Source organism: Staurois parvus, unplaced genomic scaffold (genome assembly GCF_062004578.1).
Source record: "Staurois parvus isolate SC_StPar_1 unplaced genomic scaffold, SC_StPar_1.0 ptg000580l, whole genome shotgun sequence".
Classification (NCBI taxonomy): Eukaryota; Metazoa; Chordata; class Amphibia; order Anura; family Ranidae; genus Staurois; species Staurois parvus.
In genome coordinates, this window is record NW_028318376.1 from 2046235 (window position 1) to 2063901 (window position 17667).

The 17667-nt window shown below is 37.9% G+C and overlaps 1 protein-coding gene across 5 annotated transcripts in view; it reads left to right on the forward strand.

Annotated features, from left to right (window-relative positions):
• CBLB (Cbl proto-oncogene B) overlaps positions 1–15061 on the forward strand; it is a 263546-nt gene extending 248485 nt beyond the window's left edge. For all 5 annotated transcript variants that reach the window (XM_089692244.1, XM_089692245.1, XM_089692243.1 and 2 more), the window contains one exon: positions 14116–15061. In XM_089692244.1, the coding sequence (XP_089548370.1) occupies positions 14116–14378 (263 nt within the window). In that variant the 3' untranslated portion in view covers positions 14379–15061. The remainder of the gene's footprint in view (positions 1–14115) is intronic.
• The last annotated feature ends 2606 nt before the right edge of the window (positions 15062–17667 follow it).

Consider the following 17667-nt stretch of genomic DNA (forward strand, 5'->3'; position numbering starts at 1 on the left):
TTGCTAACATTGGAAAGTTACTGTCTCTGTGCACAAAAGCCTTGGCATTGGGCAACCTGACTCTTCTCCATCTCGCCGTGCCCCTTGGGCACAAAGAGCCCTGCAGAAACCTGCAAACATTCCCTGTTCATAAATAGAATGTGTTTATGATGAGTGGGTCTCTCCTGAAAGGAACATAAGGAAAAGGAAGGAGCCTTTAAGTGTAGCATTAACGATTTATTAGAGAACAATTAGTGAATTGCACTTACAGGATAAAAATGGTAAAAGACTCATCGTGTGGTATCCGTGGTTCCTGATGAGACATCCAGCCTTCCAACGGCAGCACAGTCCGTAAGGGTCAAGAAGTCAAAGCAGGAATATCTCTGTAACCAAAACAAGTTATGGAGCGCAGTGTCGGATATGACAGGAGAAGGGGGCAGTAACGTGTTTTGGAGCATGTGCAGTAGGCTCCTTCACCGGACTGAGAACAGATTGAGGTCTGATGAAGGAACCTACTGCGCATGCTCCAAAATGCATTACCACCCCCTTCTCCTGTCACATCCGATACTGTGCTCCATGCCTCGTTTTGGTTACAGAGAAGTGGGCTATTACTGTGGTTCATCCTACCATCTCTCTCCTAAACAAACATCTCTTTGAAGGTGTTCCTTCTTTCAAAGATTCTGCAGATAGGTAATCTGAGACACTCCTAAAGGCTCTTTTTAATCTTGTAGGCCCAGCCCTGCAACCAGCTCTCCTTATAAGTCTAGTGTCAAGCTGCAGATAACTGGACTAGGACAATGAGCAATCAATATGACCCTGTATTTCAGGATGATGATGTTTCAGAGCAATTACAGAAGTTGCCTTATTCTCTGCTTTTTTGTGAGTCATCTCTCCAGAATGGCTCTAATCTTCATTCACATACACAGAATGTTATGGCTAAACGTTTGGACAGCTGCCTGCAAAATGCTCTTCACATGTATGCTGTTCAAAGGAAGACATCTGTTTGGTGGGTCTCTTGACTAATTTATCAGACGTAACAGAGAACCAGCAAACACAAATGCTCCTGCTCTTGGGGATGGACTCAATGCAGGCTTCAGCCACATTAAGAATGTCCTGGAACATGCACACCTTGCTGCCCTCAATAGACTGGGGAAATCCAAATATACTGAATGAGTAAAGAACAAACAGAGGGCGCACAGGCCTAGTGCATTACCATAAAAAATGTTTAATATGAAATAAAATAGGTGGTGTACTCACAAACAACAATAAAGTCAAGGCACGTCATAAAAGAACAGCTTAGTCAACACCGCGCTGAGTAACAGTCCGCAATAGGGAATGTAGACATCCAATAGGCTGATGCATTTCGAGGACTTGCCTCTTTCTCAGAGCCAACTGAATAAATGTCTGCTCCCTCTTTTATATGCTCACTACTAGTTGAACCAAAGGTCACATGGTCCGTCCTGGACACTCCCCTATGCAGGGGGGAGGGGTCACAGTGGCAATTGACATAGTATAAGTAAACACAAAAGATCTATAAAAATATATAATTATGTATAAATAAAATCACTGAAACTATTGACAATCATAAGAACCATAAGAAGTGTGCAAATAAAAAAAAATTATGCATATATATATTAAAAATCCTTCCCTGGTGATGTACTGCGCTGCTCGCATTTAAATAAATGGATGGATGAACTACACTACGATGCTGCCTAGTGCTCTCCTTGCCATAGACAACCATGGGACATGGATTTAATGAAGAGAGTAAATCTGGAACCCAGCAGTGACACTTATTAATTCATAGAAATGCAGCCTACAGGGTGTGTACTATTATTCTAGTATAGTCATATGTGATTAAACTTAAGCATGTGTGGCAATGCAGTGCACCAAGGATGGATGTCATTATTATTATTATTATTATTATAATACAGTATTTATAAAGTGCCAACAGTTCGCTCAGCGCTGTACATTACAATGGGAGACAGTACATATGTGATACTATATACGGGGACAAAGTAGATAAATCACTACTATAAACATAAATGTTAATATAAAATGTTGCAAAAAACGTATTATGGTTTACAAATTTTAAATAAAATGAAATAAGTATTGTTACAATATAATATCTGGTAAAATTAATGTATGGTATACGTGTGTATGCATAAACATGGAATCATAAGAAATATAAAATATATAAGAAATACATTTTAAAAATTTTTTAAAAGATATACAGTGGGGATCGAAAGTTTGGGCACCCCAGCTAAAAATTTGTAATAATGTGCATAAAGAAGCCAAGGAAAGATGGAAAAATCTCCAAAAGGCATCAAATTACAGATTAGACATTCTTATAATATGTCAACAAAAGTTAGATTTTATTTCCATCATTTACACTTTCAAAATAACAGAAAACAAAAAAATGACGTCTGCAAAAGTTTGGGCACCCTGAAGAGTTAATATCTTGTACTGCCCCCTTTGGCAAGTATCACAGCTTGTAAACGCTTTTTGTAGCCAGCCAAGAGTCTTTCAGTTCTTGTTTGAGGTATCTTTGCCCTTTTTTTTACAAAAGTCTTCCAGTTCTTTGAGATTTCTGGGCTATCTGTCACGCACTGCTCTTTTAAGGTCTATCCATAGATTTTCAATTATGTTGAGGTCAGGAGATTGTGAAGGCCATGGCAAAACCTTCAGTTTGCGCCTCTTGATGTAATCCCCCGTGGATTTCGAGGTGTGTTTAGGATCATTATCCATTTGTAGAAGCCATCCTCTCTTTAACTTCAGCTTTTTCACAGATGGCATCAAGTTGCCATCCAAAATTTGCTGAAATTTTATTGAATACATTTTTCCTTCTACTCGTGAGATGTTCCCTGTGCCACTGGCTGCAACACAACCCCAAAGAATGATTGATCCAACCCCATGCTTAACAGTTGTACAGAGGTTCTTTTCATTAAATTCTGTGCCCCTTCTTCTCCAAACGTACCTTTGCTCATTCCGGCCAAAAAGTTAAATTTTAACCTCATCGGTCCACAGAACTTGTTTCCAAAATGCATCAGGCTTGTCTATATGTTCATTTGCAAAGTTCAAACGATGATTTTTGTGGTGAGGACGTAGAAGAGGTTTTCTTCTGATGACTCTTCCATGAAGACCATATGTGTACAAGTATCTCTTTATAGTGGAATAGTGTACCACAACTCCAGTGTCTGTCAGATCTTTCTGGAGGGATCGTGCAGTCAAACGTGGGTTTTGAATTGTTTTTCTCACAATCCTGCAAGCTGTTCTGTCTGATATTTTTCTTGGTCTTCAAGATCTTGCTTTAACTTCCACTGTTCCTGATGACTGCCATTTCTTAATTGCATTCTGAACAGAGGATATTGACATCTGAAAATGCTTTGCTATCTTCTTATGGCCTTCTCCAGCTTTGTGAGCGTCAACTATTTTCAGTTTTCTAGACAACTGCTTAGAAGAAGAACCCATGGTGCTGATTGTTGGGGCAAGGTCAGATGAGTCTGGGCATTTAAAACCTTTGAGATTGACATCACCTGGTCTTCCCAGACGATTATTGAGAAGAATCCATGACACTGGCAGGTCTCAGCTTTGCAAAGGGGGCAGTGCATGCTATAAATTCTGCAGGGTGCCCAAACTTTTGCAGACGCCATTTTTTTGTTTTCTGTTATTTTGAAAGTGTAAATGATGGAAATAAAATCTAACTTTTGTTGACATATTATAAGAATGTCTAATCTGTAATTTGATGCCTTTTGGAGATTTTTCCATCTTTCCTTGGCTTCTTTATGCACATTAATACAAATTTTTAGCTGGGGTGCCCAAACTTTCGATCCCCACTGTATATGTGTGTTATATATAAGAATTCTATTTAGATGTCAAAGGTGTTATGGAACAAGCACCTGTATGACAAGAAAGAAGTGCCTGGAGAGAGCTCACTGGAACACATGCGTGCACACGTGTGTGTGTAACATGTCCATATGAGTAACTGCTTTCTTGTTAAAAAACATGTATATACATACACACACATATATGGAAACTGAATGAAAAAATGGGTGACCAATGAATGACCCATAGGCACAAGCGCCTGGGAATGCGGTCGAGCGCATGCGCATAAGGGTGACACAATCCGTGTGAAGTGAGCAACCTAGTGTGTAAGGATGCAGGGTATTGGTAGCTATACTGAGATAATATAGTAATAGCTGATGAAAATAAATATATCTAAACCATACATCTGTAGAGGATGGTATACTAACTATAGGTCACGAAGGAAAGGATGGAACTAGCACTAAAGAGGGGGGGGGGGGTTTAGGAGAGACACAAAACAGATGAGAGTAAGACTGTAAGGAACATGTACAACTCAGCAGAAGGTTCCTATGCATAACGGGGGTCAGTGAATGACCCCATGTATCTCAAGATCTTCATTAAGCCCAGTGGGTGAGAGGGAACCCAGAGAAAAGATCCAATAGGTCTCCCTCTTGCATAGTCTCTGGAATTTTCTTCCACCATCTGAATCTCCTGTGATGGGTTCAATCCCAAAGACTTTCATGCCTGATGGATCACCATTATGTGCCTCCCGAAAGTGCCGTGGTACAGAATATTTGTTTTTGCCTTTATTGCTCTCCGTGTGATTAATGATGTAACATTTGTGTTCACCAAACCTGACCCTCAAGGGACGCATGGTTCTGCCAACATATAGGAGGCCACATGGGCAGATGAGCCCATAAATCACAAAGGAAGTGCCACAGTTGATAAACTGCTTAATCTTATATGTATGGCCATTGGTGCCAGACAATGATGAAATCACTGGACAGTGACGTAGCGCGTGGGTCTGTTAGCGGAGCGTGGTGATGGTCGCCGCCATTTTGGTACACTTGGAAGTATAAACCCATATCAATATATCTGTTTGAGGCCTGAATTCAATTGATGTGATGTAAGTGTTCATTTGGCATTTCTCTATTAAAGTTTTTGCTTTAACATTACTACACTATGGGAGTGCTCTCTCTTTTTCCTCTGTGGTGCGTCTGAGCTGGCTGATGTTCCTGTGAAAAGGATTACCAGTTTCAACACTACTGAAATCATTATGGTTATACGGTGAGGAAGGCCATATTCCTGTGATCAGTGTGATTCTATCATCTTGGATATCTATTAAGGGCCCTGGGAGTGTGAGGCCTGAAAGCTGTGTGGCCCCTTAGGGTCTTGGCGTGGAGGTGAGGAGGCATTTTAGCTGGTGACGGATTTATCATTCATTTCACCCAGCTGCTTTGTTCGTTTGAGTTGGCGGTCTATTTACATGGACTTTATGCCGATTTGATGATCACTTATGTTTATTTTGATGGGCACTCATTATTTGTTATATGTCACGTTGCTTTAATTATTTTTTGTGCTTATTAACACACATTTATTATTATTATACAGGATTTATATAGCGCCAACAGTTTACTCAGCACTTTACAATATAACAGGAGACAATACAGCAACAATACAGTTCAATACAAGAGGGAAAAGAGGGCCCTGCTCCTTGGAGCTTACAATCTAGGTTTTATGATTTTAATTTAATGATTTCTAGGTTTTAATGATTAGTTTTGCACATATATTTCTTTGCTTTTTGATTGTCACAGTTTTCTTTGCACGGCGCTTTTTGTACCCTTTTTAATTAGGACGTGTTAGTCCTATTATGTTGAATACATCATTTATGTTCACTAGTTGGTTATTGTGCACGTTGTTTTCATCACAATCCATATTGCACTTAGTTTGGTCTGGTTTCAGGCCTTTACATTTTTATGTATTATTTATGATGCACTTACAGTTTCATGCATTTATAGTTTCATGCACTTTGTATTAGTTTTGTACATATTTTTTGCCATTTGATTTTGGCACAGTTTTCTTTGCACTGTTTTTTGTGCACTTTTATTTAGGACGTGTTAGTCCTATTATGTTGAATACATTATTTATGTTCACTTGGTGACTATTGTTCACGTTGTATTTCATCACAATCTATATTGCACTTCTGGGTCTGGGTTCAGGCCTTTACATTTTTATGTATTATTTATGTTCACTTGCTGATTATTACTCACATTGTCTTTGTCACAGTTCATATTGCACCTAATTAGGTCTGGATTCAGGCCTTTATGCTTATCACTTCTATTTTGGGGTTATTTTTTCTGTCTCCCCACTCTTCTAATTATTGTGTCCTTAGTACTATTGATATTAGCGCAACACCATTTTATTTGTTTAACTTCTACAGTTTGCAGTGGCAAACAGCCATTTCCAGTTTTGTCACACTATCCTCTGCTGCCAGTGTATTCACAAATGTCTTGGCACCCTTGCTTGCCCTTCTCAGAACTCAGGCCATCAAAGCCACAGGCTATTTAGACAACCACCTACTGTATGATTTATGTCCCTTGCAGCCCTCAAAAAATGTCCACAAGACAATTCAGCTGCCCCAGGCCTTAAGATGGGTGATCAGTTTCAACAAATCTGCTCTCCAGCCGTCCCTTCACCTGGAATAGACGGGTCTGATCCTGGACACATCCCAAGCTTGAGTCTTTCTTCCAGAAAAGAAAATTATTTCTCTAATAGCTCATGCTCGACAACTGATATCCCACAGTGAGATTTGCCATGAGAGTACTGGTCGCCTCTTTCGAGGCAGTTCCTTAGCCTAATTTCACTCAGGAACTCCTGTACAAAACATTATGTCAGCATAGAAAAAGCAGGCTTTTCCCCCTTGATTTACTTATGCTCCTATGCAGCCAAGCAAGAAATTCCTTATCCTGTTGGATCACCACACCAACTCTATCAGTCTCTCCTTTCTTCCTTCTCACTAGAAAGTCCTTAAACAGACACAAGTATGTCAGGCTAGGGAGGAGTGTTCCAATCCTTGACAATTCAGGGAATATAGTCAAGAGAGGAAACCAAACTACCCATCGGCATCTTGGATCCTTTACTAAGTCATTGTGAGCATGAAAAATATTACTGATCCTGGTTTTCAGCCTGAGACATTCTGAGTAACAGATCCTTCACAGCTCTGGAAACATTAGCTAACATGGAGATGTCAGATTGTAATGAGCCTCTCAGCGCTGGCAGCATGTCATGCAAGTCAGCCAAAGTGGCAGGCAGGGTTGTAGCCAGAAAATCCTCTGACCAAACGGGGCTGAAGCGCAGATGTCTCATGTGGGTTAAGGCGGAATCCCTATGTGTTTCCCTCTCTAGATTTTTGGGTTTTAGCTGGCTCTGTGTAGTGGGAATTTAGGGGGAGAAGAGGACTCACCAGAATGCAAAGGGAGCTCTGTTTGTGTCACTTAGGCGATCTATCGATCGCAGCTGTCCTGAGCTAGCTCTGGCTGCCACCACCATGTTGGATGAGCTGATCCCTGACCAGAGAAAAGTCGTCTGTGAATTTCTGCAGGCTGAAGTGATAGTTTCCTCCCGTAGGCATGTCAGCAGAAGGCAGGGGATTTAGAGGGAGCATGTTCACCTGTGCTGGGAGGTCTCCAGTAGCTGTGAGTCCCTAAAGTAAGCGTCTGTGTGTTGGAGCTCTCTTACATAGCTTCTATGCAGGTCTGTGGCCAGGCCCACCCCCACAAAGTAGCCTTTTCGGTAGCTATCCTGTCGGATGTATCTCTTAACTGGTGGCTCTTTCCTGTAAAGAGCCCTTCCCCATACTCCCTAACAACAAGGCTGGAACTCAAACTTGCATTTTCCTCTCCATCTCTATTAAATGGCGGGTGAGAAGATTAGTTGTTTACATAAGGAAGGTAACTTTCAGCTAGGCTCACAGGAAGTGACAAGGGTACAGAATTTCTGGCAAAATCCATAAGTATTTTCTGTACTTGCAAAAAAAGGATTTTAAGTTCTTAGCCTGTAAAGTGAAAACGAATGCAGTCACAATATGGACTGGTACTCTACAGTTTATCATTTTTTTGAGATTATATATTCTTTAAATGTCTTGATTTGAAAGAACTAAATTTCATTTTCTGTCACTGCAATATGGTAATCTACTGTACTTGCCAAATGTAATGTACTTGATGCCTTTTTCACAGTATACTTAAGGAGTCAGTTGTAAGTTGTTAATCAAAATTCCAATACAGACTAGATAGTGTGCATAAAGAATGAGTTACATTTTTGAAAATAGAAAAAAAAAATAGGAGTAGATTGTGCACAGTGCACCAGTGTGTTAGAGAGGATCTTGTAAAACAAGCTGAGAAAAGCACTTTTTAGGTATACGTACAAATACATACAATAGGAGAGTTTTAAGAAAGAGTCACTCACTCTAATGGAAAATAATGTACCCACAGATATAAATTTGGTTCGGTTCAGTCAGCAATGTGAACAATGCAGTTTAAATATTTCTCAAATATAATGCCATTTTAATTAAGTGTCTCAAGTATGTATTTAACCAGCAAAAAGAAATCCATAAAGCTTACGTTCCAGTGTATTGACTGGACTCCAGCACATACTGTAATCATTGTTGCAGAAATGTAGGTTTATGAAAGTTTAAAAGCTTGACTTTTAGGTGGGAAAAATCCAATATTGCTTTGTTGCAGCAAAATAATAATTTTCTATCTATCAATTCTTCTTGATTATGCAATTTAAAATAAATATATATAATAAGAGAGTGCGTTGAATGACTACATTGCTGAAGCCAGTTTTGTATCAGTTGTTCTTGAATGGGGATGACTAAAATCATTGGTCTTTTCCATTAAGTTTGTTTTGTGTAGATGTAGAATAAATAACATGGAAGATTTTATTGTTTGTAATGTGAAAAATACACATATCAGCAATAACATGACTTAACATAACCTGTCGAAGCATGTACTCCACTAGACCTGTTAAGGTATACCGTGGTATCTGGCACCAAGCTGTCAGTGGAAGATCCTTCAAGTCCAGTAAGTTGCAAGGTGGGGCTTCCATGGATCAGACTTTTTTTCTATTTCAGTTTTTTGTTTATTTTTCAAGAAAAATTACAGAAATGCAGAATAGCTGAGGAATACTAGGACTGCAAAGTGGGTTGGGTGAGTGCAGTATAACTGAACGTGCTCACATAAATGTGTTAGCAGACAATATGCAGTTATAACAAAGATAATTATCTTTAGATTCAGGGTGATTTCTATTTATCGCACCTTGATGATGTCCTGCCAAAAATCCTTTGAACATAGAGGGATGGGAAAAATAACTGACCTTAAATGAGCTGAGGAAACAAACCCTGCAACTATCCCCGTAGCCGTATCCCCTTGCTGGATAGACAGGGATGGTTACTAAATATGCATAAATAGAAGAATTTAACGTACTTAGTCATACAAGAATATAAGACTGTGAGCACGACAACATTAAGCTATTCGGCCACCACTAACCAATGCTCACAAGCAGAAACGGCTGCATTTGGCAGAAAAATACATGAAGACTAATTTTCAAACAGTCCTGTTCACTGATGAGTGCCGTGCAACCCTGGATGGTCCAGATGGATGGAGTAGTGGATGGTTGGTGGACGGCCACCCTGTTCCAACAAGGCTGCGACGTCAGCAAGGCTGTGGTGGAGTCATGTTTTGGGCCGGAATCATGGGAACGGAGCTAGTCGGCCCCTTTAGGGTCCCCGAAGGTGTAAAGATAACCTCTGCAAAGTATGTGGAGTTTATGACTGACCACTTTCTTCCCTGGTACAGGAAGAACTATGCTTTCCGTAATAAAATAATCTTCATGCATGACAATGCACTATCTCATGCTGCAAAGAATACCTCTGCATCAATGGCTGTTATGGGGATAAAAATAGAGAGAGTCATGGTGTGGCCTCCATCCTCCCCTGACCTCAATCCTATTGAGAACCTTTGGAGCATCCTCAAGCAAAAGATCTACGAGGGTGAGAGGCAGTTTACATCCACACAGCAGCTCTGGGAGGCTATTCTGACATCTTGCAAACAAATTCAAGCAGAAACTGTCCAAAACTCACAAGTTCAATGGATGCAAGACTTGTGAAGCTTCTATCAAATAAGGGGTCCTATGTTACAATGTAACATGACCTGTTAAAATGTTTAAAAAGTTAAAATGTTGTTAAAAGTTTGATTGAAATAGCTTTTGATTTCAGTAAATATGCTGCAAACACAATAAATGACAATTTTAAGTTCTTTACAACCTATAAAGTGTTTTGAAACTTACTGTGCCTAATAATTTGGAACAGTGCATTGTAAGTTTTTTATGTTTAACAAAAATCCTGTTATCATTAGGAGGTTTGTTCAATAAAATGTGAATTGTACTCTTAATAGTTGATAACATGAGAATTATGCTGACTGTTATTTACATCAATTATTTAGGTAAATGAGAAAAATATCATTTGCATAATAATTTGGAACACAGTGTATAAACCTCCGACTTGTAAAACAACCCCCACACAAACACACACTTTTATATTAGTGATCGCATACCCTCTGTTCCCAGCTGCATAAGGAGGTTAGAAAGCTAGGGGAGGAGAAACAGCAAAACATTGATCTTCCCAGTGAATGGTTGTGCAGGGATAGAGCATGTCTGCACAATCCTGACAATTAGATTATCTCCCACCACAGCTAGAAAACTGACCTCGTTGTGTTTCCATGCCTAGTGTGGTTAGTTTTTTTTTTTTTTTTTCTAATTAGAAAAGCAGGGGGACTGACAGGAACACCAGGTATTTCACAATACAAACAATACTTTTTCATACAAGTACATGGTAAAGCAGGCACATATCAGGAATACAAAATGTTGTGTTTTCATATTCTTTAGCATACCAAAAATGACCAGATAAGGCATGTTCATTGTTAGGATTTCCATAGAAGAACCCGTGGGTAATATAAATTTCGAGGAAATACAAGCTTTATAGGCTTCTTCCAGACAATGTATTCTTCGAGAGCCTCAAAATATTCAGGCATGTGCTTGTATCTTACGTTTGAGTGCCAATGTATTGTGGGGGTTCAAAGTGTCCCCTTCATGAGCGCTATAACAGCTGAGGCTTAGATTAGTGTTGTATTTTCAAATAACACATTACAGAGTGAGGGAAAAATCTTAATTTGACACTAGATTTTTTTTCTAGAGCTATTGTTTTTAAAAATACTAAGAATACTAAATCTAAACCTCATTTGCTATATATTAGTCCTGTTGAAAGGGGACCTTTCAATCCTGACACCCTTGGCATTTTTAATGAACTTTGTTTTTACTAAACTGTTTCTGGACTTATCTTTTTTTTTTACATCTAAAGACAATACACCAAGGGCTCGCTTGTGGCCATGGTACACAAGAAAGCTGCTTGTGAAAAACATCTACATCTAGTTAGGTTACCTACATTACCTGTGCCAGAGTCCAGCACCTCACATCCTTGATTCTTCTTTTTAACCTGTTCCTGACCGTGCTATAGCCAAAAGACTGCTATAGCGTGGTCGGCTAGAACCACACACACACCCCCGGAGCATGCACAGTGCGCGATCTGTGATCCCTGTGTCCTGCGGATACTGCTGATCACATGTCCAAGTAAAGGGCCAATCAGAGCCCCCCTTTACCATGTGATCAGCTGTGTCCAATCACAGCTGATCACTTTGTAAATATAAAATAGTTGTCGTCAGTCCTATCCTCATGCTGACAGCGCATGAGGAGAGGAGAGCTGGTTAGCGGCATTTCTCAGTGTGCCCATCAGGCCTGGCAGTCAGTGCCGCATATTGGTGCAGCCTATCCGTGCCCATCAGTGCAGGCTCTTCAGCGCACATCAGTGAAGGAGAAGAATCACTTATTTACAAAATTTTATAATAAACTAAGAAAACTAAACTTTTTTTTTTTTTTGCCAGAATTTTTGGTCTTTTCTTGTTTAAAAAAAGATAAAAACCCTAGCGGTGATTAAATACCACCAAATGAAAGCTCTATTTGTTAAAAGATAAACATTTTGTTTGGGCACTGTATTGCATGGCCATGCAATTGTCAATCAAAGTGCAATAGCGCTGAAAATTGGCCTGGGCAGGAAGAGGGTAAAAGTGCCCAGTAGGCAAGTGGTTAATGTGTCAGATATGAATTTCCTACTCTTTATAATGATAGCGAAAGAGAAAGGCAGCCCATAGATGATTCACATTTTTTTTCCCTTCTTTCAACCAGCAGGTTGAATAAAGATAACCGACTCAATTCCCCATCAACATGAGCGCTGGTAGTGCTGATCAAGCTGAGAAAATCTGACAGGGCGGTTGTACAGGCGACCTCCCTGCCCACACATGTATCGAAATTCGGCCAATCCTTACTGAACCAGCTGAATTTTGGTCCATGTATGGCTGGCTTAACAAAAGCATTTTGATGTGAATTATCGTCTTAAAGTTACTTTGTCATGAGAAGAGTACAAGTCTGCCATTGCTTACCTTTCTTTTAGGAATTGAAGTTTCCTACCTGTTGTATTGATGCTTTGGTTTTAATGCTTTCTATGTTACTAACCAAGAGAAAGTACATTAGATAAGTGAGTGTGACACTTATTTAAAACATGCTTTTTCCAGGTCACTGCCTCAAAATTATTGAAACCAGGCACGGCCATATAAGTAGCATTTTCATAAGAGATTCTTGTCTCCTGACCTACCTATTGGCATTACATGTGAGTTGGTTTTAAGCACAATCACTTTTAACCACTTCAGTAATAGGCACTTTTACCCCCTTCCTACCCAGGCCAATTTTCAGCTTTCGGCAGTATTACAGTTGGAATTACAATTGCACAGTCAATGCAACTCTGTACCCAAACAAAATTTTTATCATTTTGTTCACGCAACTAGAGCTTTCTTTTGGTGTTATTTAATCACCACTGGTTTTTTTTGTTAAAAAAAAATAAAAAAAGAAAATTTTGAGGGGAAAAAAAAGTTTTTCTTCATTCCTGTTGTAAAATTTTGAAAATAAGTGTTCATCATAAATTTAGGCCAAAATGTATACTGCTACATTTCTTTGGTGAAAATAACCCAAATTGGTGTATATTATTTTGTTTGTAGGAAAGTTATAAAGTCCACAAATTATGGTATATATCTGAAAATTGATCAATCCTGACGTACAAGCCGATCTCATAATTGTTTAAATTTTTTTGTCACAATTTTTTGGACAATGAAGAAATAAAAAAAAAAAAGCACTTTTTTTTTTTTAAACATACTGTCACCAGCATAGTGCAGTGTCATCCTATAACTGGTGTGGTGGTAAGGGACACAAACTGGTGACCGTGTGGGTGGATTTTGTATTTTAATAAAACACTGTGACCAGAGTAATATAGTGTTATAGTAACATTGTACTACTCTGGGGAAGTGATCAGTATTTTTTTTTTCTTTTTTACACATGATTGCCTATAGCAGTGAATTTCCGATTCATTCAGTGTTTTTTTGTTGTGATTAGCTGTGACTGGTCATAGCTAATCACATGACACAAATGGGCTGTGCCATGTGATTACTGTGACCAATCACAGCTAGCATCACAATTGTGTACAATGGATGGCATAAAAGAAAGCCATCCATTGTTTACAATTGTCATGTGATTGTTCACATGGTACCGGCAATGGACCCATGACAGATCTCACTGCAGCGTGCCAGCAATCCGAGAGGACATCATATGACGTCCACCCAGATCGATGAAAGTCCTGCTGGGACTATTGGACTTTTTCTTTTTATTGTAGTATTGGAAAAACAAGTTAAGAATTGTGATTTGTTGCTATTGATTACCTCACTTTGCTATTTTCTTTCCTTATATAATTTCGTAATATAATGTAGACAAGGTTTTCCATTTCCTGGATGAAGGTGGAAAATCACTATCAAGATCTTATACACAAACGTTCCTTTACGCAGTGTACCATTATAACATATTCTGTAATTAGTCTGTTTATTCTTCCTGCTGAGGTACTTTTCATTTTTGTGGATACTTTCACCGCAGCAATATAGTGACATGTGAATGACTTGGTGTTTTATGTGAGCATATGTGTTGCTTTAGTGTATCTATTCAATGTGTTTATGCAGATGTAGGGTTTGAGCTTCTTGGATACTATTTACCACATTAATATTTTTCTGATTTTTTTTTTTTCTCTTCAATGAATTTGTTTTAACCTGTTATAGTTTTTAATTCTAAATATATGTAGTGGAGCCATATTTGCTAATAGTTAAACCCAGTGCTTTTTTTTTTTTTCAGAATGTCCACAAGCACCAGCCAGACCTCCCAAACCACTGCCACGCAGAACAGCACCTGAGATTCATCACAGAAGACCTTACAGCGCTGACTGTTCACCAGAGAATGTAGACGCAAAAATAGCTAAATTAATGGGAGAGGGATTCTCCTTCGAAGAAGTTAAAAGGGCTCTGGAAATTGCTCAGAATAATATAGATGTTGCACGGAGCATACTGAGAGAATTTGCGTGCTGCCCTCCTCCTGTCTGCCCACGTTTAAACCTATAACAAGATGACATCTTTTAGGACCGAGGGTTTAAAAAAGAATGGATTTCAATTATCACCTTAATTTAAAAACTGTCATTCCAACATTTTGTCAGATTTTTTTTTTGGGGGGGGAGAGGCTTGAATACCTAGCTTACTTATGTATCAAAAATTAAAGGGAAAATTGAAAAGTGTTGATTTTACAAATCAGCCATATGCAGATTTAACATATGGCCATGTTTTCCTTTCAAAAGTAAGCCTGTGAATTATTTGTTTTATTTTTACATGATTAAAGCTGGTAATTTTTTGGCTATTATAATTATTTTTTCTAGTTTTACATTTTTATTTTGTTTTTGTTTTGACATTTTTTGTTGTAGAAGTTCACCAGCACTTTCTGACCTCATTGCATTCTGGAAAATGCTTTCTTTTTTTTGTCTTTTTTTTTTTTGTTGCATTTTAATTTATCCAAATATACTGCAAACAGTGGCCTTTACTACTGACATACTGAGGTTTTTTTTGTATTATGTGGAAAAGTATTTGAATGTACAATGAATGCATTTTTTGGGTGATTTGCCTTTACAAAAGTATTTTGATACTGTTGTTAGCAGAGATGTATAACTTCAGATATGCTGACTTTCAATCTTCTATGATCTTAGATGAAAGAGCATAAAAGGAAAAGGCTTACAATAAAGAGCAGGATCATTTTTTTTCTGTGTAATGTGATGTTTGGGGAAAAATAAGCATCAAAGAACAGAACAGTTTAAATTAATGTGATCTCTATTGAGGTTTTGGTGCTGGATGGAAAGCAATAGGATTATAGATCAGTGACATCTGTAGATTTCAGATGTAACACTTTCATTTCTCTTGACTGCAAAGGGTATGTATGAAACACATCGTCATTGTGACCTTTATGTGTAGCTGGAGATGAACTTTGAGTAAACCTTACCAATGACAAAAATAGATTTTGACTACAACAAATCATTTCATTTTTCCAGTAGTAACACATCTTATTTAAGAAATGTACTTTTTTTCTATGAACTCTTAGTTTCCATATATTTTATGCTGCTTCTTTAAGCCTGGTTTAAGAGTTCACATCTTTGCTTTTTTTATGTAAAGAAAACTTTTAAAAGCCATGATGTGATAAAAGGTAAACACTGATTTACAATAAATTACCACTGATAAATCCACATACAAATACTGGACAATTGGTTGAATAACAGTTCTGCAGCTTTGAGTTTATTTTCCTAATCCAGGAGATGACCTTTTAAAGCTACTATAATGGTATCTGTTTTTATTTTTTACTCCTGAAAATAGTCTGACTTTAAGATGACCTAAAGCTTGTTCATACACTAGTAGATTTTCAAACTAATGTTTGTATAAAAATTTGCAGTGCATTCAATGATTGGTGAGTGTCGTTCGAAAGTACTTAAAATTTTTGTTTCCTTTTACCTGATTTTGGAATTAATTTAATTTCCCAAACAGAAATCACATTCACTGTTAATTCTTTCAAAAAAAATGTAAGTGCTTGTGAGCTATTATGGTAAATGACAATTGTGCTAAATTCATCAATTAATTAAATAAAATAAACACACTTGGTTTGTTGACACTCAACACTAACTCATAAATAGTGCATGTAACTAAATATAAAATACAAAAAATGGTGCCTCGCTCCTATGATTAATATTCAAAAACTAACCATGTGATCTAACATCAAATAAATAAAAAATAAATTAATATATATAAACGTGAATAAAAATTATTGAGCTATAAATGTGTGATATATCATCAAAAATAGTCCAAATGATATGTAAAATTATTAAAATCTGCATAAAATATATATATATATATATATAAGTGTCCACTCTGTTATTATTCTGAAAATCCAGCATCAATAAATGGATTGGATGCAATTTTCCTATGCGCTCACCTTAAAATCCTGCATAATAATAATTTTAGCCTAATTGGTTATTAGGTTAAAACAGCTTTTTGTCCTACAAGGACAGATGAGAAGTTTTCCTGTGGCAGATATCCTTCCTAGATTATGGATTGAACGTTGTAATATTATTATTATTCCACCTGGGATCTCTCAAGTTAGCTGATCCCTGTGTTGGATGTGGATGGATGGATTTCTCCCTTTCTCCTCCAGGGGTCTACTCCTTCCTTTTGTTTCCTTTCTCCAGTACGATCGTATTCCCTGATGAAGCCACGTTACCCGGTGGCGCAACGCGTAGGGGAGGGGCTCTGACGTCACGGCGTTGTCTGGATCTAACAGCGAGTACAGGAAGTGTGCTGATCACCCACAGGTTTTCTGCTATTCCATTAAGCATTTTTTATATTGTACAAATGTGAGTGGTATAACATATTTAATAAATAAAAAGCTAAACAGGATGTTTTCTCTTCTTTTTTGATACCATTAATGTGGAGTACTGGAGAGAGGAAACAAAAGGAAGGAGTAGACCCCTGGAGGAGAAAGGGAGAAATCCATCCATCCACATCCAACACAGGGATCAGCTAACTTGAGAAACCCCAGGTGGAATAATAATATTACAACATTCAATCCATAATCTAGGAAGGATATCTGCCACAGGAAAACTTTTCATCTGTAAAGCTGTTTTAGCCTAATAACCAGTTAGGCAAAAATTATTATTATGCAGGATTTTAAGGTGAGCGCATAGGAAAATTGCATCCAATCCATTTATTGATGCTGGATTTTCAGCATAATAACACAGTGGACACTTTATATATATATATATATATATATATATATATATATATATATATATACATATATATATATATATACACAGTGGGGATCGAAAGTTTGGGCACCCCAGCTAAAAATTTGTATTAATGTGCATAAAGAAGCCAAGGAAAGATGGAAAAATCTCCAAAAGGCATCAAATTACAGATTAGACATTCTTATATGTCAACAAAAGTTAGATTTTATTTCCATCATTTACACTTTCAAAATAACAGAAAAAAATAAATGGTGTCTGCAAAAGTTTGGGCACCCTGCAGAATTTATAGCATGCACTGCCCCCTTTGCAAAGCTGAGACCTGCCAGTGTCATGGATTGTTCTCAATCATCGTCTGGGAAGACCAGGTTATGTCAATCTCAAAGGTTTTAAATGCCCAGACTCATCTGACCTTGCCCCAACAATCAGCACCATGGGTTCTTCTAAGCAGTTGTCTAGAAAACTGAAACTGAAAATAGTTGACGCTCACAAAGCTGGAGAAGGCTATAAGAAGATAGCAAAGCATTTTCAGATGTCAATATCCTCTGTTCGGAATGTAATTAAGAAATGGCAGTCAT